This window comes from Thalia democratica, chromosome 6 (genome assembly GCF_965202585.1).
Source record: "Thalia democratica chromosome 6, ktThaDemo2.hap1.1, whole genome shotgun sequence".
In the NCBI taxonomy this organism is placed as follows: Eukaryota; Metazoa; Chordata; class Thaliacea; order Salpida; family Salpidae; genus Thalia; species Thalia democratica.
Genome location: NC_139170.1, coordinates 7,711,193 through 7,738,317, shown reverse-complemented (window position 1 = coordinate 7,738,317; position 27,125 = coordinate 7,711,193). Strand labels below are relative to the sequence as shown.

The window sequence follows — 27,125 nt, the reverse complement described above, 5'->3', positions numbered from 1 at the left end:
TTTATGCTATGCAAAAAGCTTTGTGGTCGCAATGATTTATTGACAGGTTAAATGTTAATAAAAATAAAACTTTAAATGTGTTCAAAGTTTAATTTTATATACAAAACAATCGTTAAAGGCTTTAACTTTATACATACTTCTTATGTGTATGCATATTTTTTTTGTTTAAACAACACCGTAGTCAGTTTAGTAGAGTTGAGTTAAAGTTCAAAAAAAATTTAGTAACATTTTATGTAAAAACATTTTTACAGCAGTAACAAAATGATTAAATAGTTTTTGTATGATTTTGTACTGTTTTAAGTTTTTTTTCTTATATGAAGCAATTTAACATATAAAAGTAAATGTTTTCGTTTGTAACAAACTCTGTGAGAAATTTCTAATAAAAAAGTAAACAAGATAAAGTAAACAACTACTTAAATTATAACATTTGTTTTTTGACAACAAACATAAACTTGAAAAACAATTTACCTATGTTAGAAATTACATGTTTACACATAAAACAGCTGATGATAGGTAACCGCTATAAGTGGTATTTCACAAGCTTTATCACAGTTTTATTAAAAAGGCAGATAAAATTTGCTAGTTAATGAGATAAATTTGGAATATTTATGCTATTAAAATAGCAATAATGTACGCTTAGTACTTGTTAACTGATTTAGTTAAGTTTTAAGTTTATAGAATATGTGAAAAATTTATAAAACTGTGTAACTTAGTTTGGTAGCTATAAAAGTTTTATTTACTATCAAGTTTAGATTTGTCTACGTAAAACGAACTTCTGTTTTTATTAATTATAGTTATTGGAAGGGTTTTAATTACTCAAAAACTATAATTTTCACTTCACAAAAACTTTTTTCAATGCGTAAAGTTTTGAATTATATTTCTAAAATTCTTACGAGTAATCTTTTATTTTTGTTCATAGTTTTTAACAAATTAGGTTTTTCAGATTGCTATGTATTTCTTTTATTTGCTTTGATACATATCAATTTATTAGTATCCAGGTACTTATGTACTTGTAAGTATAAACTTAGTTGCAAATTTAATCTGAGTTTTACTTTTTTGTTTAGTTCCTTTATTAAAGTTAAATACACTATTATTTCTAAAAAAATGAGTAGTAAAATATTTTGTTTATGTTTAAGGCTTTGACAAAATGTTTAGTTATTTAAAGTTTTGTTTATATAGTGTATTCAACATAATACATAATTTATTTACTTTTGAGTTGTGTAAAATTATTTTTGATCGGATCTTATTAGCTACGATCATAAAGCAACTCTACCAAAAATGAAAACAGATAAATGAAAATTGTTGTTTTTATTTCAAAAAACTATTTTAATTTCAATTTTAAATTGATTTTAAGTAAAAAGAACACGGAGAACTAATTTAATCAGCAATTACTGTCCTACTGTGTTCTATAATTAATGGATGTTTTGTAAAGATGTATAGACTTTATAAAGGTTTTACTTACGTGTAAAAATGCAAAGTTTTAACTATAAATACAATAATTATACACACAAAATACGTACGTAATTTAAATTTACAGAAGTATTAGGCAGAATCTAATAATTTATATTGTGCCATATCATATAAAAAGCTTCCATGTGATGTGAGCTCTCGGTAATTTAATTAAAAGCTGTATATAAATCCCACAGAAAAAAAAAAAAAAACAAAGTTTAATGACGCTTTAAACTTTTATTAATTAAATTATACTTCTATGAGTCATTATGTATAAAAAAAATAAACACACAAACCATAGACATAACAAAAACAGCAATTACTTTTTTTTTTAACTTTTATAAGTAGTTTTTTTGTTTGTTTTTGAAGAGATAGTGTTTTATTAAATTACAGTAAAACCGTTAAATTAGTCATCATTAACGTTCATAATGTTTTAAATTACTAATAGTAAAGGTATTTTGTTTACAACAAGATTGAAAATAGCAACTTTTTAGAGTTTTATAAATCTTCAACTTGAGTAATGTTTTTTGTCATTAAAAAATTCAAGTTTTTATAATTACTGTAAGTTAATTTCATATTGTAAACTGATAAAAACTTAATATCTTTTTAAAGAAAAGTAACAAAAACTTTTGACCAAAATGCTAACTTAATACTTATAATGTTTCAGTCTTGAACAGACCATTGTGAAAAATTTGACAATGTTCATAAATACTATAACAAAAACATACTAAACTAAATAAACTTTTAAATAAGTTCCTTCAGTAAACATGATAAAATTATCTAAGTGAAAAAAAAGTTTTGACTCAGTTTCAACTTAAGCATTTAAATTAAAGTATGTGTGTCTACTCTTAAAGAGCCTTAATAATTACTAGTTTAATATTTACATACGTTACTTGAGATTATATGTAACAAAATGTATTTCAGTAAAACAAAAAAGCAATAAGTCAAAAGTTTTTTTTTATTTTATAGCCATATAATACAATTTAATTTATTCAAGTTACAAGTTTTTGCAAAACACTTATACCTTTTTGCATAAGATAAAAATAATATTGAGAGAATTTTTTACTTTTAAAATTCAAATCAATCAAATTTAGCGCATTCTGATATAAAAATTCAATAAAAGTCTTGTTGCTTAGCAACAGCAATCAATGCAAAAACTTCACATGCTTTGTGGTTTAGCTGAATTGATGAAATATTTGAACTTTAATGTGATTAATGGAATTTAGGTATAGGCATTAAATTTTCTTCAAAATTCTAACTTATTCAAACAGTTGCTTAATTTATGATTTTTTTGTGTTATTAAAAGCTATCTTTAAAAATGTTATATATACAGTGTATTCAGCAAAGTATTTTTAAAGTATGAAATTAAAACCAGTCATTTATCAAAAAGTTTACCATTGTTTTGCAGTAGTAAAAGAACTAAAGTTGAAGTTATATATTAATCTTAGGCATAGAAAAATTTTTTTACTATGATTTGACTGTAGTTCATTGATTAACACAAAGTTGTTTTAAAATTACACTAATGAATCATTTGTGTAACTTAAAAAGTTAAATTTATTCTAAACATTTGCTTTGTGACAATCTGAAAAAATGAGTGACTTAAAAATAAGCTTTTAAAAAACACTAAATAAAATCCGAAAAAATTAATACATTAATCTTTAAGTATTACATTTACACTATACCATTAAATTTCTTTAAAAAAGCAACTCCTTTTAAAACTTATGCTGCTATAATATGTACGAAGTATACCAATTACAGTAGCATAAAAACTTTGTTCAGTTTAAAAACTTTACACAAAATACTTCTAAAAAAGTAGAACTATCATTGAAACTGGCAAAAGCAATTGTGTTTCAATTTGACAACACATTTAAAAAAATTAATATTGTTTGATTTTTGTAAGTAGCATAGGTTAAACAGCAGTATCTTTTAAATTGTTTAATTTGAAAAGTATACTTTGATTGCATGTTACAAAATTCATAAAAGAACTTTTAAATTTAAATATGTAAATAAGTTTACTTCAACTAACACTCAAACTTTGTTTAGGCGAAAGCGCTTTAATAAAAAATACATCAGCAAACAATTAATTAAAGTTGTAATTGTTTAAAAGCTGGTTTTTCTAAAAAAAAATACATACTACAACTAACATACTGTTTAAAAAATTAAAAACTTAAAATGTTTTTCCGTAACTTAAAAAGTTTGGATATTCAAAAGTAATAATAATAAAGTTAGTGTTTTTTCTAAAAATTTATTTCAAATAACTTTAACTCTAAAATAACTATAGAAATTTAATTTAACAGCTTAAAACTTTGAAAACTACTCTAGTAATCTGGTAAAAAGTTACATATGTTTAACATACCTAATTATCAAAAGTAACATAAATAAACCTAGCTTTAAACATACATGATAGAGTAAAATGTTAAAAAAAAATTAAGACACAGGACTTTTAAATCACTTCAGAAATAACAAAGTTTTAAAGAAGGAAAATAAAAACACTGTTTTTTTTGAAACTTTTCTAATGATTGTTAAAACTCGGTAAGGAGATTTGTTAGTTTAAGGTATCAGTAGAAAGAATTCGCCTTAAAGTTTGAAAAATTCTTTTTGTGGTTTTTCGGTGTAGCTTCCGGTTTTTCTGTAAAAAGACAACAGTTAATTTTGTAAGCTGTTCGTTTTTTTAATGTTTTAATGTATAGGATTGAGATATATTTAGTTTATATACAGACAAAAATATGATAAAATAATTATGAAAATAAATTTAGTATTAAAGTAAAAGTAATTAAATACAACGAACTTAATGCTTCAAATGGTTCGTTTTTTAAATCGAGTGTTAAAGAATTATTGTACCTAAATTATTCTACCTAAAATTGAAGCTTACTTCCATTTAGATTATTTAAAAGAAAAATCACAAATTAAAGTTCTTAGAATGTTTTTGCTAGTAAAGAGAGTAAAATTAGTTTATTGCATCAACAGTAAGTTAATTTATATTACAATACTTTAATTGGTGAGACAAAAATAACATTTAGTTCCTTTTTAAAGTTTGTTTTCAGTTGTTGTAGTAATTTAATTTTCATGCATAATTTAATGTATTAAGTAGAATCATTTTTGCTAGCTTCAACCTTGAAGTTTTTATAATTTATATATATTAGTCAAATATTTTGATAGTTATGAAACTTTTTACAGATTTTTTTTTTGTTAGAGAAAAAAAAATAAACTAATTTAAAAACTTACAATTCTCGAAAACAGATTGTTAATTTAAAGTATACCTATTTAGTGTCTCTGCAACAATCATACTCAAGTATATTTTTTTAAAAACAAGATTTAATATTATACATAAACTTGTTGCACACTTGTAATTACTTACAACCAGAATGTTTTTTTTTATAACAACATAATCGTTCACTGAGATGGAAAACAAAGTTCTAGCAATTCTATACAAATTACACCGATTTTTTCAATAAGCAACTAAATAGCTGTCATAAGCAAACAGTAAATTGCTCTATTCACATAAACTCTGTTTAAACTTTTAAAACCATAACTCTAGCACGCGATCGCTTAAATTACCGTTCATAGAAGTTTGCAAGGTTCAAGCAATATTGGATATTTCATCTTCAGCGGAAATTGTTCAGACGAAAATCGTGCGATAATTTCACCGCAGTGTTTCGGTTTTTAGAAGACTTTCTCATAAGAGCTTCAATTTGTTTTCAAATACTACAGGTTATTAGGTTAAAACATTTTTTTTGAGTCATTTTAACCTACAAACCACACGTAAAACAGTAATTTTAAGTCAGGTTAAACTGATATTATAATCATTTTTGTTATAATTTTTAATATCTTAAAACATCTAAGTATAAAATTTTACTGTTTTTACTTTTTTGAAAAATTATAAACTCATAGAAAATATTCTTGAAAATTAATAAAGTTCAGATTTTTTTTCAAATAATGTAGGTTATTGGGTTCAAGTAATGTTGTGAGTACCACCTATGCGGTATACGGTCACGATCTTTTTGGCTGTACTTTATTCTTTAAGAATTTTTCAAATATTTACATATATTTAAAGATTTTTAAGTACCCTGCTTTCTTATTTTAGGATACTTTATGTGGTAAAATAAATCAAAACTTAATGTTTTTTGATCTTAGTTGTAAACAAAAACTATTGCCAGACATTTGTTATAAATCTAAGTCAGTTATTTAAAATTAAAACGTTATTTCCACCAGTTTTAAAGTTTAACATCTGCCGAACTAGAAAATTTACAATAAAGTAAACTGTTAAATTTCGAGCATATGTTCAGTGCGTAGTCAAACACGTTATTAATTTTGCAGAAAAAAAAAACTGCAGCTCTTAGTAATGGAACAAAGATAAGAGAGTTTTGTAATTAAAATCGTTCAACAAGTAAATAGTTATTTCCTTCGTTTAAAACTATAATTTAGTTTTGCATATTTATTTTGTAAATATTACAAACAGTAGCACAGACCTGTTTTAAAATTTGTTTTAATTTTTCTCCGTGCTGAAACTTACAAGTTGATATGAAATAAATTTCTATATTTTAAGACCCAAGTATTTCCGAATAAATTTTTAACTTCGCGTCAATCTTTACTGGTAGAACAATGTATCTGATTTTTTAAGATTGACCCGATGACTCAGTGTAATGTTAGTACTTCGTGATGCTTTAATTATCCTATGTGACCACTGTTGTGTCATAAACCGCATTTGTTAATAAGAAATTTTAGAGGACCAGACGTTTATAAAAACATATGTGTACCTTTATCAATGAATTATTTTAAAGACTTTTAAATGGGCACTGTGAAAAATGCATAAGCATGTATGAAACAAATGTAATGTTATATTTGAATTTGACATATCTTAATAAGTTTTGTATATAATATACTGTTTTTTCACAGTATGTAAACAGTGCTCCCTACCTTAAAAATAAAGTAAAAAGTTAAATAAAGTAGCTAAGACAAAGAATACTTAAAAAGTATTTAAATGCTATATGTATTGAAAATTCACCAATATGAGACTGGTGAGAATTTGGTGCAAGAATCAAGTTTGAAACACGTGTAGAGTAGTGTCTGTTTTATTTAACTACATATATATATATATATATATATATATAATATAAAAGTTTATTTCAAGATGTAAAACTCAAAGGACTCGAGTTTTGTGCCTATGCACTCATCAGCTTCAAAACAAGTTTAAAATAAAGCACAGAACAATAAACACAAATGAAAGTTAAAAAATTTCGCATAATTAGATTATGACGTAATTTTGAAACTATCAAAATATATATATAAGTATAGTTTTGGATACATTAATTTAATAAATTTTAGGACGTTTGCAAACTGGTTACATTTAGAAGTTTTGTTTTCCTAAGTAAGTTTATAAACAAAGACTTATTTGTTAACAATCAAACAATTAACAAACTTTTTTCAAACTTCATCCATCCTCGATACTCGTAATTCCACAGGGCAGGGTCCAAGTCGCCATGTCCCAGCCAATTGTACAAATTCCACCTTTCCGCCTCTTTTATTTCGTCCTCGATTATCTGCACGTCCAATTCCGATAATCCGTCAGGCTTCCGATATCCGAAGTCCAAGGACGTATTTTTCTTTTTTGGGTGGCTTTGGTGGTTTGGACGTTGTTTTTTTGAGCTTTGTGGTCCCGAATGTGAAATAAATGGCTTTTTTGTAGGAGGGATGTATTCTTCATCTGTTAGGGTAGAAGTTTAGGGTCATAAAATGTGGTCAGTTTTAAAATTTAAGTCTTTTTATAAAGGTGCTTAAGAAACAAAATAATTAAAATTTAAAAACCTGATTGGTTTTACTATTGTTAGATAAAAATAATATACTACATAACTGCCGTAGTAATAAATTAAATTTAAACTCTAAATAAAACTATTTTCTTGTTTTCAAAAATTCAAATACGAGTTGTTGAATAATTAAAAGACTATAAAGTTGTTTGTAATATTAAAAAACAAACAACATTGAGTTGGTAAAACAAACACTAGTAATTTTTTTTTTAAAACTAAAAAAAAGCATGCTTCTTACTTAAACCTATTAATTTGTGCAATGTGAAGAATATTTATAGATTTTCACAACTTAATAACACAACTTAATAATAAACATAACCTTAACACTATGAAAACATTTTAACAGTAAACTGGTTAAAGATAAATTCTTAAAACGCACAAAACTAAATTACTTCTCTTAATTTGAGCAAAAAAATCAACAATAATAACGACAAATGCCTTAGATAAAATAAAATTAACATATCAAGAATATAGTTATGTTGCAGTATTTGTGTTAATGTTTTTTTGGCGGTTTTTGACTTAGTAAGGTTGTACAGTACAAACAAAATATGCATTAATCATATATTAAAAAGTACTTTTTTGAAACTTTAATTCTAACTGATACTTTTTTAAACTAAAGTATACAAGGATAATTCTATTTCTTGCTTAGTTAAAAGGTTTATCAGATACACCTTAAATTGTTAACTTTCTGATAAAACGAAAAAAACTGTTTAATGAATATTACTAGTAAAATAAATATAATTAAAGTTATACGATACTATTTAGTGAGAATAAAAAAATTTTAAATGTTTTTTAAATGCCGTGTTAATTATGAAGTAACAAAATTTTATGAAAAAACAACAAACAACTTGATTTTCATAGCTAAAATAACGATTTAAAAAATTTTATTAGTAAAACAAGAATAGCTTGATTAAATAAATTAATATTTGTTATTAAAACAAAAAAAAAGTAGCTGACCAACTTAAGAGCTTTTGACTTGATTGAAGCTTTTTGAAGGTTGATCAGAAGTTCTCTTCTTAAAATAATCTTCTTTACTTGGTACTAGTTGTGCTGATAAACAAATAAATTGTTTTAAGAGTATCACTTTTATTTTATGATATACATTAATGTCTTTTTAAAAGGTTTAGTTTTAAATAATACCTCCGAGCTTCTAACATTTAATTTAAATATAATATTTAGATTTATTATAAAGTGTTATGTTTTTAAACCTTCAGAAAACAAACACACAATTTTAATTTATCTATGCGCAGAAAACAAACAATATAAACAAGATAAATTCTTAAAATCAGCCAACCGTAGCCTAACTAAACAAACAATTTTTAGACAATTAGGCTAAAAATTCATGTTGCTTTTGTCTTAATCTCTATAAAATTCAATTAACGTTGTAAAGGTATGTAAGTCAAGTATAAACAACTTTGATCTGAACAAAACTTTCTTTTTACAATGTAATTTATGCTTTGCAAACTTATTTTAAATAAAAGTTTAGTTTTTTGTTGTTGTACATTGCTTACACTTACTTAAGACAAAGGAATTAAAAAATAAGTTTAACAAAGTTAAGCAAAGTTAATTAGTTTAATGCTGACTGAAGATTGATGTTTTATATAAAACTTTATTTTTAGTATTAAAGCATGGAAAAATAGAACGTGACCAAATAAAATATTTAGGGTATTTGATATAGATGTAAGTTTTTCAAAGCTGTAAAATAGAAGCAAATACACTTTATAAGTATCTAATACTTAATGCTGACACAAACAATTAAAGATACTTACGTTTTCTAGCATACTTGTTGTTGTGATGACTGTGAAAATTGTTTCTTTTACTAATTAGTTCATCCATTTGATGTAAAAGCAGAAACGTCTAAAATGATTTTGGCAATGAATTTTAGATAAAGGCAAACGGTTACAAGTTTTTGATTAACTAATAGAGCTAGATAAAAACACAAAATCGTTGAAAAGGAAATAAACAACTACTTATAACATTTATAAGCTACTAATAGTTATTTTTGAATAATTTTTTTTTTTATTAACTAAACTATTAAAAAAAGTTTAAAATAAATTTTATGGTTTACTTACATGTACTGCTTTATTTAAAAAATTTTTGGTCAAACTTAAAAAAAAAATTAAAATTACAAATCCTAACTTTTAAGTTTATTTTTGGAAATGGCATAGAAGAAATTGATGAAGTAAACGACTAATGGCAAGTATCAATGAACTGCAAATTAAGTTTAGGTAAACAATTCTAGGAATAAACTTATAATTCTTACCAATTATAAAATAAATCTGTATGTAACTACCTAACTTATATAAAATATTACAGTAAACAAAAAAAATCTTATATCTAAAGCAGAGTATAGGTAAACAAAAACTTAAACAAATTCTAGTTTATATTTCTGAATACTTAAAAAACAAAATGAGTGTTTATGATAGTACAATATATAAGTTATTAAGTAAATTTTAGTTTAGTAAACTACAAATATGTGATAATACACAAATTTAAGTGTTCCTAAAAAAGATAAAAAAATTCTTTCACTAATTTTCTTTTACTGAACTGGTTTTCTCACCGAAATGTAAAAATACCACGGACTCTTTAATCTCAAAATATACTTATTAACAACTAATTAAACTAGAAACAGCCTAAACAAAAAAAAAATGATATAAGTTTGCCTGCTATACTAAGTGGAACGTTTTCCATTTGTAATGATAAAAAAGCAACAAAATTTCAACAAGTTATGCTTTTTTCTCTTATCAAATAAAGTCTCATATTTGTAAAAAATATTGAGCTTAACCGCAAATATCGCTTTAATCACAAGTATGGCGTTGTTGTCTGAGTAGATTTCTTAAGAGAGAGGCAAAAAAAAGAGTTTATGTTTTCGTTTAAAATTGCTTTTAACATTTAAGCTTAATGTTAAAGGTTACTCGTTACAAGATCTTTAACTTTTATACATATTAATCATATCATAAAGAGTTCACTATAGTTCAAATATAGGTTGTATGCAAATTTATACTTTAGTTGTATTACAAACCTTTAAAACTACTTTATCAGTTTGTAAGTATTTTATACAATTACTCAATTATAATACATTATCAAAGTTCAAAATAGAAATTTTAGTACTTAGTGCTTAACGTAAAAAACATTTAAAGTTTTTTTTTTTACAAAATTAACTAAAAAACATTAAAATGACATATTTTAAACTTGAAATAATTATAACTCTAACCACATGATTTGTTGTAAAAAAATTGAATTTATCCCTTCTATTATAATGTATTTTTGACAGTAAGATAAACAATGCACAAGTTTGAAAAGCACTCACTTGAACAGTATTATTATGCAACATTGTCTAGTATTAAACCTTGAACACAATAAACTTTTATATGTGTGGTAAGTTCCGACGATTTTACAGTTAAATTCAACACGATCATGTAAAATAAAAGTTATTATTTTTTACTTTTTACTTGTTGAACGTACTTATTGGTTTTATCTAACCGCTAAAATCTTTAATAGATTAACTTTGACATAAAACAATATAATCTTTTTATAACAGTTCTTAAAACAAAAAATGGTTTCTTTATAATTTTAGTTTATTTTATAGTCTTAAAAAATTAAAATATTTTGCATATTATAGTTATCAAATTTTATTTAGTACATTAATTTAATTTGAATATTTTATAAAAAAATTTAAATAAAAAGAGTTTAAAAGTGTTTTTTCGCGTGCCAAAGTATCCTTGAGAAGTTTTAATTCATATGAATTAAATATTTATAAGATGAATTGTTAATTTTAAATACATAATACAGACTGCGAGAATTTTAAGCAAATCACAACTATAACATACTAACTCTCAAACAGTTACTAATATAAATAAACTTATAAAACTTTGAAAATGCTTGTCTAAACTATGCTTGTCTAAACCAGGCGACCAAAGTTTAAAAATGCAGTTGGTTGTTGAATTTGACTTTAATAAACTAATGTTTAGTATTAGTCTGTCTAAATAAATATTGTATAGACTTATCGTAAATCACTTACATAAGTTAAAACAAGTATGTTGTAAACTGTTTCTTAATAAGAAAAAAGAAATATATCATTAGTTGACACTTTATTTAATTATGATACTCAAACTGATAATATTTAATAAAACTTGAATAAGAAATAACTTTAAGTAGTTTAAAGTTTTTTATTATTAAACATACAACTAAAATAGGTTTTAAGAGGTCATAAATTACAGAAAACGGAATTTTTATAATTTTGATTTAAGAAAGACAACTTTTTGTAAAAAGAAGAAAATAAATTCTGGTGAAATCAATTTGTTAGACGTAATGCCGTTTTTTGTTAAATTAAGTTTTAAGTTTTAACTTAATGAATGAAATTAATCAAATCTAGTCAATAAGTTAAAATATGTTAAATAAACTGCTGTTTAGTTTAGGTTAGACTTAAAGCATGTTAGAGAACTTTATAGATGCTTTGAGTTAGAAAAACAATTTTAAATTGCATTTTATTTTGAATTTAAATCTACTTTACTTTTTGTTACATATAAATGTAATCTGCGTTTAATAAATTTAAACTTCTAAAACCTAATTAAAATTTCTAATACATCATTATATGTCGTATATGAATAAGATTATACTAAACTAAAATGTTGTATCACTTTAAGTTGTTTTACTTTATTATATGTTGCATAAAAGTTTACAGATAAAATGCGTTTAAATCGTAATGAATATTATACATTATACTTTTTATGAGAACATAACGGTTCTCATAGATTAGAAAGCAAAGTTAAAAAAAAAAGTAAAAACACAGATTTAAGCTCTCGTTTCAATATTTACAAAAAAGCTCATGTTCACATTAAAATGTACTTTATGGTAAAGAAATTTTACACTGACTAGTTGTAAATAACACAAAACTTGGGTATTTTTCATAAACTTAATACAGTGTGTTTCGTGAGTTTTCCATATAATTTGGTATTGACTTCATGTCAGATATTAAAAATACTGTTTTTGACTTGTAAATTTAAAAGCAATAACGTTTAAAATTTCAGTATAATACTTTTGGCAGACATAATCCCAAGTTATATTTCAATAAAATTTAAAAGGTTTAACACAAATTTCAAAAAAAAATCTGTCAAGATTATTTAAATACAGTGTTTGAATGTAGGTTATATACTTATATTCAAAATAAGTGAATAATGTTTGTTTTCTTTATTTAATTCTAAATAAATTGTTTTTTAAATTTTGTTTGGAAATTTTGAAAACTGTGTTGTCTTTGCAAACTTTTTAGGTTAGATAACGATTTTAAAAATATAATCATAAATACTTAAATTTGTACTTAGCATGCAACTTATATGTTAAAGACTCTTGGTGACTAAAAAATCTGGAATACTTTATATGTAGGTCATAAGTATTTGCTACTTAGGTAGCCTACTTTTACCATGTAAGTATTCACCGTATTGTAAAAAGTATATTCTAGGTATTACAAATTTAGTTATAAAACTGTTAAAAAAGTATTTTAAAACAAAAAAATATATATAAAAACACGTATTCCTCTAATCAAAGTTAAAGTATACTGACTGAAATTGTTCTATTTACTTTTTATTTAAAACAACATAGAAATAATTGTTTCATGAAAATAAATGAATTCCAGACAATTTTTTATGAGTAATGGAAAAGTTTAAGTAGTTAAACAGGTTTTCTTGAAAAAATTTATGATCATGTGTTTTCAGCTCATTGTGAAAAATAAAACGAACTTTTTTATTGTGATTTATGAAAAGTAAATGATGTTGTGTATAAATAATAACTTAAGTTCATTAGTTTTTGTTGAAAATTAAAAATCAGTATTGAAATAATTGTTTTTTTTTAAGTTTTTAATTATGTTCATTGATGTTTAAGATAAAAAAAAATGAAAGTAAAACGTTTTGCTGTAAATAAAAAAATATTAAAAAGTATATTGAATTTGAAATTAATCATTTTAATCTTTTAATGAATAAAATAAGTTTTATTTCTGAACCATTGAAATAACTTTAAGTTAATAAACTTTATGAGATAGACTTGTCGGTTATAAAAAATTAACTAAGTGCTTAAAAACATCTCCAAATCATTTTAAACTAATAATTATTACGTATCATCAACATCAATTTAGTTAAATCTTTTAGTCTACTAAAAAGCACTTCTTTTAAAGAATCATATTGATATTCGTTGTTTTTATATGTATGCCAATTTTAAACAGACTAGAAAGTAGTTTAAACTTTTTTTTTACTTATTGCTTATATATTATAATTTAATAAATTGAATACACGGCTTTAATTGATTAGAAGTTTATCTAAATTTAGAGTAAACTATTTTTAGAGTCAATTTGAGGTATCATTTAAGCCTGATAATAATAACAGCATGTTTTAATTAAAATAAATAAAAACTTATATACTGCGAATTTTTTTAAAGTAAATAAGTACATTCTACATTACAAACTATTGAATAATAAAAGAATCAACTTAACAATTTACATTAATATTTGTTTGAGTTTAATTATATAAGTTTATATATTTTAAGATTAATTGAACTACTTTAAGGTAAGAATAATCAAGATAAAAGTATTTTAAATCTTATGACTTTATTGTTTATTATAAAGAAGTATAACAATCTTATTATTAAATTTACTGTTTTTTTAACAATGCACGTATACTACTACTGTCTCAGAAAACTTTAAAACAACTTTATTAAAATAAAAAGGATAACATTAAAACAGAGCTCAATGAATAAATAAAACTTGATGTACATGAGTAAATTAAAAAAAAAATATAAATGAAAATTAATAAGCTTGAAGATATTTTGAGTTTTTATCGATTGGTAATTTTCAGGGTGTATTAGATTTATAAGAGCAAAATAAATAAAACGATTGATTTAACTTAAGTAAAACAAAAAACAAGATTAAACTGTAATACTAAAATATTTTGTTACTGTTAGGTAGCAACTTAGATAACTATTTAATGTTTATTTTTACATTTCTATGAACATGTTTTTATAACTAAAGGTTTAAGTATTTAGCGAGATTGATAAAACCAAATTTAATACTTAATTAAAATTAACTTATTTATTTTTTGTCTTTACTATGTAACTAAACATTAATACCTTATTGTGCTAACACAGTATTTAACTTATTATTTTTATAATAAAGTTTGTAGTTAAATTTTCACTGTTTAATAACCATGTAAGTTAAATTGGTATAACAAATACCGATATATTTACTTTTTATAGTTTCACGAGAAGAACTTTTGCACACTAATCACGCGACTATTTACCACAGCAGATTATTTATGCAGACATTTTTGATTTTATTAAGTTCATTTAACCAAAGAAAACAATGCAGTTTAAAAAGTTTTAATTAATCACAAAATAACTTTATATAAAGTTCTTAATAAATTAATTTTTAATTTAGTTTTTAATATCGTTTTAGCTTTTTAAAGTAAACGATGTTTTTAAAATATCAAAAACATTTATAACAATACTATTTAAATTATAGTTGTTTTATAAGATAAGTGTCAACTATTATTAGTACATATAATATAAAAACATTAAAACTCAAAAACTAATATTCAGGGTATCAATTTTTTTAGTTATTTGGTTAAAGTACTTTTTTAAAAATATATTTAAGTTTTATATACTATGATTTTATAAAGTAAATTAAACTAAAGAAACTAAGTAGTATTTAATTAAAAGTTTGAGTTACAAAAAAGTAAAATATGCTTCTAAAGACTCAAATTAGTCTTAATAAAATCAGTCTTTGACAAGACGTTAAAAGGTATCCGTGGTTTGCGACTCGATAACCGAAAGGTTTTTCGTGCACAAGGTCCTAGAACCAAATATTTTTAGATTCTTTTTAACTATAATATATTCTTACTTATTTTAAATATGTCTAAGTTAAAAACTACTAAGCGATTAGTTTTAGAGTTAAAATTTTAATTCTATATTTTTTGTTACTTTAATGATTACTTTTGTATCACCAACCAAATTTAAATACAGAAAGTTTTGTTAAAAACAAAAAAAAAAAAGAAGGAAATTTCCTACTTGAAACATAACTTATACATTGTCTCATAAAAAACGTATAAAAGGCTAAAACAAAAAAAAAAACAAAGAAAAATTTGCCTGTCATACTAAACAGAACTTATTCCATTTGTAACGATAAAAAAGCAACAGAACTTCAACAAGTTATGCTTTTTTCTCTCTTCAAATAAAGTCTCATACTTGTGAAAAATATCCAGCTCAACAGCATATATCGCTTTAATTACTAAATTAATTTAGGCTAAATGTTAAAGGTTACTCGTTACATGATCTTTAACTTTTATACATTTTAATCATGTGATAAACAGTTCATTATACTTCAAGTAAAAGTTGTATGCAAATATATACTTAAGTTGTATTTTAGGCTTTAAAGTTATTTTGTATATTTCTAACCTTTTTTTTAAACAAAGAAAAAAAAAACTTAATTTGGGATATTTTTTTCTAGCCTATATTACTTTACCACAACAAAAGAAAAATTTAGACGATAAATAGTTCTGTTAAAACTTTTGAAACTTAAATAAATCAAAACTTTATAAATCTAAGTACATTTTTTGTTTCACAAACTTGAATTTACCATTTTTTATATTTGACAGTAAAATAAACAATACACAAAATCAAAAAGCACTTGAACAGAACAGTTATGCAACATTGTCAAGTGTTAAACTTTGAACACAGAAAAATATTGTAAAAAAAACTTTAGGCAATCGCTTATGTGTGGTAAATTTTCGTATGTTTCACGCTTAATTTTAACACGCACTTATGAAACAAAAACGCATTTTTTTATTAATTTTTTATTGAGCATACCTATCGTTTTAATCTGACCATTTAAATCATTAAACTGGACATAAAACAATATAAATTTGTTATAACAGATTTTGAAAAATAAAAATAAAGCGGTTATTTTACAGTTTTTGTTTTTTGTTTCTTTTTTAGTTTAATCCTAAAAAGCGTCTTCTATTACATAATGTGCAACTTTTATTAAGCAATATAATTAAAAATCTAAACCTTTTTTTTATCGTTCTATAGTATTTTTGATAAATTTTGCTTTCGATAGATTAAATATTTATAATTAGAAATGTTAATAAAAGTAAAATAAAATAGGCAGAAAAGTTTAAGATTTAAAGCAAATAAGAACTTTGATATACAAACTTTCAAATTCTATTTAATTTGATTAAATTCAAAAACACCGATTTATAGAAATTACAAGACTTTAAGAAACTATGTCGAAGTCGCGAGACCATAAAACCAAAGTTTGAAAATTCAATTGTATTTAGCATTTTGCAGAAAAAAAATTATAAGGTTAATGTTTGCTTTTAGTCCGGGTTTAATAAATTTTGAACAAAACTATAACTTACTTACACAAATTAAAATACAACCATTGCAATTAGTTTCAATAATGAAAAATATCAGTTTTTATCAATTGACATTTTGTTTTTGTTATCTTATAGTGCATGAGAAATAATTAATAAATGTTTATAAAAGTTCAAGTTCTAAAATAGCTTAAAGTTTTTATTACTATTTAATACACCTATTTAAAAGGTTTGAAGAAATGAAAAATTATACAAAGTAGAATTTTCATAGTTTTTTTTTAATGTAAAACAGGTAACCTTTTGTTAAGAATAAACATAACTTCTGGGTTAATTATTTTATTAGACGTAATACCTCTTTTTGTTGACTGAAGAAATTCTTAAATGTTTTGAAAAATGTACTCGAATAGAAAAATTAATTAAACCTCGTCAAATGAGCTGATTTATATTGAGCAAAATAATTTTTAGTTGAAGTAAAAATTAAAGCTAAAGATGTTAGAGAACTATTTACATGCTCTGAATTTTAAAGATAATATTAGACTTGAATATTAATTAGAATTTTAATCTATCATTAGTTGTTGTTACATTTTATTGTAATCTGTATTTATAAAGAAGTTCAAACTGTCTTCTCAAAACTTCTAATACATTAACCTTTGTTAAATATCGTATTTAGTTCGATGATGATCAAACTAAAATGAAAACTTTTGTTACTTTACTATGTGTTACATAAAAACTTACAAATAAAGTTCATTAAATTTGAACCGGGTATTGTGAATACAGTTTGTGAGATTAAAACGGGTTAAAGCATGGATAAAAAAATAATTAAAAAAAAAAAAATAAAAAAAAAAAAATTCAAAAACTATATCAATAAGTAATTTAATAACAAAAAATATGTATTAACAGTGTTTAACTCTAGTTTGACTATTTAAAGAGAAAGTCATAACCATATTAAATTTAAACTTTAGTAAAGAAATACTCCACTGACTAGATGAGGTAACACAAAACTTGCGTATTTTTCATTCATTAAATACAATGTGTTTCTTAAGTTTTCATGTAATTTAATATTGTTCTTTTGCCAGATATAGTATGTTTTAACTGAAAAGTTTTATACAGTAATATTTAAAACTATTCGTATAATACACTTGACAGACATATTCTTAAACTATATTTTAGTTAGATTTTAGGGTTTAACATATATTAAAATAAAAAATTAGTTGGATAATAAAGAATATTATCTAACTACAGTAATTGTTTGTAACTGATACACTTATATATATAAACAGTTAACAAAGTTAGTTTTTTCTTAAAAAAAAATGTTTACTTCAGAAAATTTTTGAGCTACAGCAAAAAATTAAAAGATATAAACATAACTGCTGAAACTTGTATTAGCATATAAATTATATGTTAATGATTTTTGGCTACAAGTTGCTGTAATGTTAAACATGTTGGTGATATTTGTTTGCTATCTAGGTAATTATGATTTGCCTTGGTTTTACATTTGTTTATAGAAATGAGTTTTGTAAATGTTATGCTTTAGTTAAATGGTTACTTAACTTCAATGGTTTAAGAACTTTTTAAACTTCACTAACTTAAGTTAAATTGAGGAATAAATTCTTAAAACAACAATAGGAACAACATATTGAAATGCAACTAAAGTAAAATTATAAACTGTGAAATGTTATAAACTAACATGTTTATATTAAACCTTAGAATCAAATTTATAACAAAATATATACTAACTGTCTTAAACAAATATTTCTATGAGTTTAATTATGTAAAATTTATAATTTTATGTTTTGAAGAACAAACTTAAAAAAAAAACTACTATAAACGTATTTAAAACCTTAAGACGTAATACTTTTATATTAAACTGTATAAGAATGTTGTTTTTTAACTTCTGTCTTTTTCTTTGTAAAAATGTACCTATAAATGTGTTATGAAGCTTATACAACTGTGTTAATATTTTATCACACAAAAGGGCTTAAGTTTTTTAAAGATGAATATTTTGAAATACTTTTGTTAGTAAAATTGTTAAATATATCTTCTACACAATTATAAATTAATCATAACATTAAAACACAGCTCAAAAAATGTATAAAACTTGACTTACTTTGGTTTATCAAGTAAAAACAAAAGAAATATAAACAAAATCAATAAGCTTGAAGGAAATTTCAGTTTCTATCGATTTCTTATTTTCAGGACGTCATAAATTAAAATAAGCAACCTAAATTGAAAAGGTTGATTTAATTGAAGTAAAAAAAAATAAAATGTTTTAATTTAAACAAAGTATTGTATTACATCCGAACTAAACTATTAAATATAAACTTAAAAAATATTTAAAAGTTTTATTTATATTAGTATAAGTATTTTATATCATTGACTAGAAACTAAAGTACTAAGCGAGATTAAACAAACTCAATATTACAGTAGTTTAAATTTAGTCTATTAGTTTTTTAAATTTTGTGTGTAACTAAATACTGATCTTTTATGACGTAAAATGCTTAAACTTAAAAACAACTTGTGTTAAACAAGTTCAGCTAATGCCAATTAATTTATTTTCATAATTTCACGAGAAAACATTTTGCACACTAATCACGCGACTATCTTACCACAGTAAATGATTTATGCAGACAATTTTGAGTTTGTTAAGTTCATGTTTGCTCAAAGAAAAATACAATGCAGTTTGAAAAAAATTAGTTTAAACACTCAGTAGGTTTTTGAAAAAATAACTTGGTACAAATGTCCTAATTTGAGAGTATGAAAACTACATGTGTGAAATTAAAATTATTTTCAAAGTGTATATAATCTAGTTGATTTGTACTAATTAATTGAGATTAATTTATGTTTTGAAAAAATCAAAAAAATATTTATTATGATGCAGCTGCTATTTATTTTTATAAGATGAGTGGAACTAACTTAAATGTGTATAAAGCAACATTAAAACTTCACGAAAGTGGTATAAATTTAAGTAACATTTAAGTTTATTACCAATAGGCATAACAGATGAAGAAAAATTAAACTTCAAGGTGCATTAAAACAATATTTGGTTATGATATTTTATTTTGATAGTTGAAGTTTTTTGCATATACTAAGTTTGTACAGAGTAAATAAAACCAAAAGAAAACAGTTAGGTATTAAGTTAATTGTTTTAGTTACAAACCAGTAAGTTATGCTTTTAATGACCTAAAAAAAATATTTATAATATGTTATGATAAACATGAAAACTTAAAACTTCTACGCGATTAGTTTTAAAGTTGAGCTCTAACGTTTTGCATTTTTTATTCTTATATTTTTTTTATATCAACGACTAAACTTAAAAACAGAAAAAATTAAACATTTTACAGTAAATAAACAAAAAAAAGTACTTAAATATTTCCTACCTGAAGCATAATGTTAATTATTTTTTATTCATTGCTTCAGCTTAATTTCAGTAACAATGTTAAACAGATAATATACTAACCAGTAAGGTAAACAAAAATGTGTTAATTACGATATCACGCTAAAAGTTAAATTTAGTTCAATAAAGTCAAAAACCGTTGTGAAAAATATCAAATTTTTTTATATATTTCAAGACCTGTAATCAACAAAAGAAACTAGTAACAATTTTTGAATAAAAAAATTGTTCTGCTCAGTAGTCTTACAGTAAGATGTACTATCAAAATAAATGTTTTGTTTTACAAATAATTTTTGGATTTCAAATAATACTTTTTCTTTAGCTCGAAGTTAGTTTTTAAAATCTTTATAAATTTGTTACAAAATATTGTAATTTGTTAAAAGTTGTATTTTAGAAGTCTTTTAGTGTTAAAGAACAATACTTTTGAATAATAGTTTTGTTTAAGTAAATATTTACATAGTTCAAAAAATGTATAATATTTAACACACATTAATATACGTCAAATATAAAAAGTTATTTGTACAAATATAGAATTCAGTTTAAAAGATAAAACGCATAGTAAATTGAGCTGTAATTTATTCATTACCTATTAACAAATGTTTTTAACGTCAGTATTTAGAAAATAATATTTCAACTACGAAACAGATAACCTTTTGTTAAAAGAGAAAAGCTCTTTAAAGGTCATAACCTTGTCATAAACATTTTTTACTTTGTTTACATTGTTTAAAGGGTTAAAGTATCGACTTGATAATATAAAAATAATCAAAGCTCCTATAACAAGCTCACAGTTTCAGAAATACGTTAGTAAGAATCAAAATTTTGTTGAATTTAAAAGCTTAGAGTAATTTTCGTTAGCTTGGTGTAATTAAGCAAAAGCGAGTGAAGATTAAAAGCAGTATTGCAGTTTCTAAGAAGTTTTAATGTACAACTGTTTATACTAGTAATTTTGTTGGAATCAATCATCTTGAAACAATTTTCTAGTTTTATTAACACTACAATTATACAAAAAAATGGTTGTTGAAAGTTATTTAATTTTTAAGTTTTGAAAATATAAATGATTTTGCTATAAATTTTACGATTTGTTACAAAGTGTAACTTTTTGTTTAAACATACTTAAGTATTTAGTAAAGATTATACATTGACTAGATTTAAGTAACATAAAACTTTCCTATATTTTTTAGACTTATGACGTTATATTTGGATTTTTTTCGTGTGTTTCAGTAATTCAAAAGTTTCGTTTATTTTCATTCAATGTAATACAACTCAGAAAATGGATTGAACATTAAATTTTTAGAGTTAAAATTATAAGCCCTTAAATTAGTTTTAAATCTAATTTAACTTTTAACTTATTTATATTTGACAATCTGCAATTTCATACAGGTAATAAATAAAAACATAAAATAAAAAATATGCTTGCTTAACAACCTAGAGTTATAAAAAACTGACTACATACTATGAAGCAGCCTGGAGAAATAAAAACTGAGCACTTTTGCAAATTAAAAAAATAGTTTGGTAACTTTTAGCTTTTAAGTGTTTGCTTATTGAACAATATTAATGAATTTTTATAAGTCTTGTATATATATTGTTTTGATCAGATTTAAAAAGTTAAATTATATTGCGTGGTTTTATAAAGTTTCAATGTTATTGACTTTAAACTTTTAGCAAAATATATATTTTATCTTATGAAACTAGATATACAAACTTGAAAACTTAAACATTTAAAGTAGCTTATGTAAGCTTTAAAACTTAATCTATTTAGATGATAGAGCTATTTTCTATTCTAAAACAGATTTGAACTAAATCTATAGCTCACTAATAGTAATATTGAAAAGTAAAACTAGTACACATACTTTTATTTAAACATTTTTTCATCTAAAACTCAAATAAATTTTAAATATAACCAAGTTATTTTTCTATAATTCTTTAGATTGTAACATTGAAACAAAACTGATTAGTAATTATAACTCATATATCGGTTTTATAGTTATGATAAAAATTCGTTTAGGTAATTTAATTTCATTTAATTTAAAAAAAATGGAAAGTAATATGTAAAGTTTTTAATCATCGAGCTTACGTTAAAAAAATATAAAACAATTTAGAAAATTTAACTGACAATAAATAGTTTATGACATTGCAATACTAAACATCTTTTTACCAGTTCACTTTACTTATTTTCAAGGTGTAAACTTTTTAAATTTGAAAAGTACTGAGTAATAACCAAAAGATGTAGTAAGCAGTAGAAAAACAAAGTTTAAGTAAATTATCAAACTTTTAAGTTGTAAAACAAAGTAAAATACACTACCCCTCAAATTAAAATTAAATAAAAGTGTTGTACATTTAAATTAAGTTAAAGTTAAAAAGTTTGTTTACAACAAATAAGAAATTCTTTTAAAAATAAGCAATTTTATTTCTAAAGTTATGTAGTTATAACTTTTATTAAACATTAATAAATTAAAATTATTTAACGTAAAACAAAGGTTGTAAAAACATCAAAAAGGCAAGATACGAAACTAAGAGAATTTATTCTAAATATTGTTTAAACTTGGCTAAATTGGTCTTCAGAATAAATCTTAATAGAAGGAATTCGACTTGAAATTTGAAAAGTTCTTTTTGGTTTGCTGTTTCGATGGTTTTTCAGTATTTTCTGTGGTATATAAAATTTAATTAGATTTAAATTAATAATTTTAAGTTTATTAAGATCTACTTATAGTTTTGAGGTGCCGTAGGAACTTAATCATAAATGTTAGAAACAAGGCTTTAAAAGTTTTATTTAAAATTATAAATATAGTCTTTAATTATAACGCATAAATTTATGTATTGTTTGTTACTCAAAAATTTAGTAAATTACTCTTAAGTAAGTAAGTAAATTAAGTAATCATAGAGAAATTATAACTACAATGAATGTAAACTAGAGTTTACTATCCAAATTTAGTCTTTAAACATACTAAAAAAATTATTACTGATACAAAAGTGAGTTTAACATTACTTATTTACACTTAACATAGCTCATTCTTTCTCAATTGATGTTAAAGCATTGTTAAACTTAATTTAAGCTGCCTACAATTAACTTCACTTCCTTTTCAGTTTTAGTTGTTGCTATAATAAGTGATTTCAAAATGTTTAACATTTTTTTTATTTTTGTAGAAGTCTATTTAAAGTTTTAACTTTTCTTTAAACAATGAAAATTATTTCTTCAATATTAATTAAAATATTGTGGTATATACTAAATTGTACATTTAATTTCAAATCTAACTTATAAATACTATAACATTTCTCTCGGTTAGTATAAAACAGTATTCTGTACTGTTAGAAAAATAACGTTTAGGTTTTCATAGACACTAATGCTTCGATTAAAAACGTTTTGCAAACTAAAAAATTTATAGCAAATACACAACTCAACACTTGTGGTTTACACACCAAAGTTTTAGCTTGTAATTTGTGGTGTAGACATTATTCAATTTACAAACTTAAAAACATTATAACTTTACCTAAACCTTTAAAAAGCACTTTTCAAACAGAAACTTTTTTTTAGTCAAATTTTAAACTTTAAGTATGCTTTAACATGGTTTTTAGCTAGTTTGTTTGTTATTAACAAATTAACTACTTAATTAGAAAAAGATTAAAAGTAAGAAAATATTATACTTTCTCTTTTTTAACATTAAAAGATACTTTCAAAAAATGTTATTTTCTAAAAGCTAGAATACAAGTACAGTAAAATTATTACAAAGTTTAGGTGCATTTACAAAACAAAAATAAACATCACGTTTATTATCAAAACAATCTTACATAGATAAAAAAAGTTGTATTGTGTCACGAGTATTTTTATAACTATGTTATTTATTTTTGGTTTAGTAAGGTTTTTATAGTTTAAATACTCTATATTGAAAGTACTACATTAAACTGATATTTAAGAATTAATAAAATTTAATTTTATTTTTAAATTTTTGATATGTATTTTGATTTTAGTATGTAATGTAATTTTTTTTTTTTCAAAATGATAATGAACGAATATTTTTTTATGAGGTGTTTTAACTGTCAACTTGTGTTTATTAAAAAAAAGTTAAAGTGAAGTGTAAATAATTAATCTAAGAAGTTAGTAGCACATAAACACGTTATAATTGTTGAGTAAAGAAAACTATAAATATTTTAAACAATTGTTTTTAAAAACTAAAAAAAAATCAGATCGGTTTAAAATTAAAATATAATTTAAAATACATACACTGAAACTAAATATTTTTTCAAGTGTAAACAAGTGCAGCAGACATTGTGTAAATTAAGTTTCTCCTTTTTTTTAAGTCAGGTATTTATACTTATTATACATTTTTAATACTTATTCTTATTTTAGTGTTCACGTTATATATACTAAAATACAAGTAAGATAAAAAAAAAACAGAAAATTTATCTAAATAAACAATACTAAATTATAAGCAAAAACATAATCTTTTGAGTAACTTGATATAAAAAGTTTTAAAAAATTTAATCTTCAGAATTAAGTTAACTAAAAGCAGTTTTGTACCTTTCTTCTTTAAGTAGAGCATAGTTGTAAATTACATCTGTCTATAAAAAACAAACTTGATTAGTTATTTTACTTGCAAGCAACTAATATATTACGTCATTAAACACAAACGAACAATGAAACGAACTTTTTTCAAACTTCATCCACCCTCGGTACTCGTAATTCCACAGGGCAGGGTCCAAGTCGCCATGTCCCAGCCAATTGTACAAATTCCACCTTTCCGCCTCTTTTATTTCGTCCTCGATTATCTGCACGTCCAGTTCCGATAATCCCTTCAAACTCGCACTCCACTCTCCATCGGTCCTACAGGCTGAGTTGTGCTTCTTTTTGTTCACGTGTTTTGAGTTTTGTTGCTGGGGACGCCCCGAGTGTGAGATGAATGATTTCTTTGTAGGAGGGACGTAATCGTCGTCTTCTTAAAAAAATATCAAATTTAGTATAAAATATTATTAATTTACTACGTAAGATGTTCTAGTCATATAGTGTAGAAAAAATGATGATTTACACTATATAATAATAGCTGATAAATAAAATTTTACCTTATCATATTAGTTCAAAAGATAACTATTAAGTTTTGAAACACTTGTAAAAAATAGTTAATTTATTATGAGCTTTAAGCTGTATATAGTCTAAGCTTTTAGTACAGATTAGAACTAGGCTGTAAAGTTTAGAATACAGTAAAGAAAACACTAATTAAACTAACTAACCAACTGAAGAACTTTTGACTTGATTGTAAATTTTTAAAGGTTGATCAGAAGTTCTCTTCTTGAAATAATCTTCTTTACTTGGTACTAGTTGAGCTGTTGTTAAAATTATTAAAACTATTAAGTAAGATAAAACAAAATTTTGACTTTTGTTTAACATCTTATTTTTGTACGAAGCTTGCAATAAAATGAATATGATAATTTAAAAGTATTTAGAAAAAGATAGCCTAGTTTATTGATTGAAACTTTAATCAATGTTTTATTTATATGTAAAGTCACTGAAAATATTCCTGTTAAAACTTGTACAAAAACTTTATTTTATATCGGCTTTAGGCAAAAATGTTTACTTTGATATGTCTGTATAAACAGACGTAAAACACTAGACAAACAAGAAAAACAAGTAACAAGTGCAAAATCATTCAACCGTAGAACTAAACAAACAATCCATAATCAGCGATGGCTGATTTACAAATAAAATAAGCAAATATTGCTTTTGCTACAATTATTACTTAATAAATTTTCAAGGATTTTTGATTTAGACAAACATCATTTCAAGTAAAAAGTTTATATAGTTAATTTTTCATAACTATTAATATTAGCTATATCTTATCGTCAGTAACTTCTACAATTAAAAAAAAACTTTTTCATAAAAAATTCCAAATCAATAAAAATTTACAGCAAGTCTTACGTTTTCTACTATGTTTGTTGCTATTGTTACTATGAAAGTTATTTCTTTTTCTTGTAATTTCATCCATTATAATTAGAATTAAAAGTAAATTATGCCAAATCTAAAAACATTTCATTTGTAGAAAAAAAAAAACTACTAAACAGATCAAAAAAATAGTTAAAGAAATAAAAACTAAACAAAAAAGTATGTTTAATTATTTATCATGAAACAACTTTATAGTTTTTATATTTTAAAATTTATAACAGTTTGTATTTGCTACAGAGTGTTAAGCTAATTAAGCTATAGACAGAAGTTAGAATAAACACCTTAAATAATAAAGTTAAAGTCATTAAGAACTAAATTTTAGTTTGTTATAAAACAATTAAAGAAAATCATAAAGTCTTTAAATTTAAGAACAAAACAGTTTTAAATTGATTTTTGGTTAACATTTTTTTATTTATAAGCAAAATCATACTAAAACACTAGATTAACTAGGAGATCAAGATAAACAAATAGCTTAATAACAAATAATGTTTTAGTTTACTAATTTGACTGCAATGAAACAAACTATGCATTGATTAAACAATAATCGCAAAGTTAATCTTGTTTAAGTGTTTGGCTTACTAGCGACCCACTCAAAAATAAACGCTAACTTATTTAACAAATTACACATTTTGATTAAATTAAATGCAACACAAAACTTCTAAGGAAAATCTGCCATGCTTTATAGAGCACATGTCATTTGTAATGGCAGGAAGAAGAAACATTTTTAAAGCTTTTTACTTTTTTTGCTACTCTCGTCTCATATTAAGGTAAATTATTGAGAACAGAACTATTTATCGCTTTAATCATACATAAAGCTGTATTGTCTGAGTGGTATTGTTTAAAGAGCAGAAGAGAATATCAAAAAAGAAATAATTATTTGGTTAAAATTTTGAAAATTTACACGCAAAGTACTTTTTCAATGACAGTAGTTCAGCATAATCAAAGTTTACTACTTAAACATACCATCTAAGTTTATAATAGCTTATATTAATAAAAAAAAAAGACTTAATTTAATGCTCAGTGGTTTTTGAATTTTATTAATGAGCGATATGAACAAAAGTGGATATCCCTAAAATTTACAAATTGTTTCAAACTTGAAAAGTTTTATTGCTTGTTTTTGTTTAAGTTGATATTACATAATTTTTTTTCTAAGTCTTTTAAAATAATATAAAAATGCTTCTTAGACAATAAAAAGC

At 23.2% G+C, this 27,125-nt stretch overlaps 1 protein-coding gene and 1 long non-coding RNA gene across 4 annotated transcripts; both read right to left on the bottom strand.

Annotated features, from left to right (window-relative positions):
- Positions 1-3,792: 3,792 nt before the first annotated feature.
- LOC145838506 (uncharacterized) lies at positions 3,793-9,503 on the bottom strand. Of its 2 annotated transcripts, none has more exons than XR_014370032.1 (5): positions 9,393-9,503; positions 9,023-9,110; positions 8,211-8,303; positions 6,869-7,153; positions 3,793-4,078 (listed from the first exon to the last, which is right to left on the bottom strand). It is a non-coding gene; the product is annotated as an uncharacterized LOC145838506 (long non-coding RNA). The 2 variants fall into 2 exon arrangements; XR_014370033.1 differs by having other exon boundaries at positions 8,215-8,303.
- Positions 9,504-22,236: 12,733 nt separating this feature from the next.
- Positions 22,237-26,001, bottom strand: LOC145838610 (uncharacterized). Of its 2 annotated transcripts, none has more exons than XM_082946228.1 (4): positions 25,906-26,001; positions 25,221-25,313; positions 24,641-24,928; positions 22,237-22,641 (listed from the first exon to the last, which is right to left on the bottom strand). In XM_082946228.1, exons 1-4 carry the CDS (start codon positions 25,970-25,972, stop codon positions 22,568-22,570), a joined length of 522 nt encoding a protein of 173 aa, XP_082802354.1. In that variant the 5' UTR covers positions 25,973-26,001; the 3' UTR covers positions 22,237-22,567. The 2 variants fall into 2 exon arrangements, with proteins under 2 accessions (XP_082802354.1, XP_082802355.1); XM_082946229.1 differs by having other exon boundaries at positions 24,641-24,925.
- Positions 26,002-27,125: the final 1,124 nt, after the last annotated feature.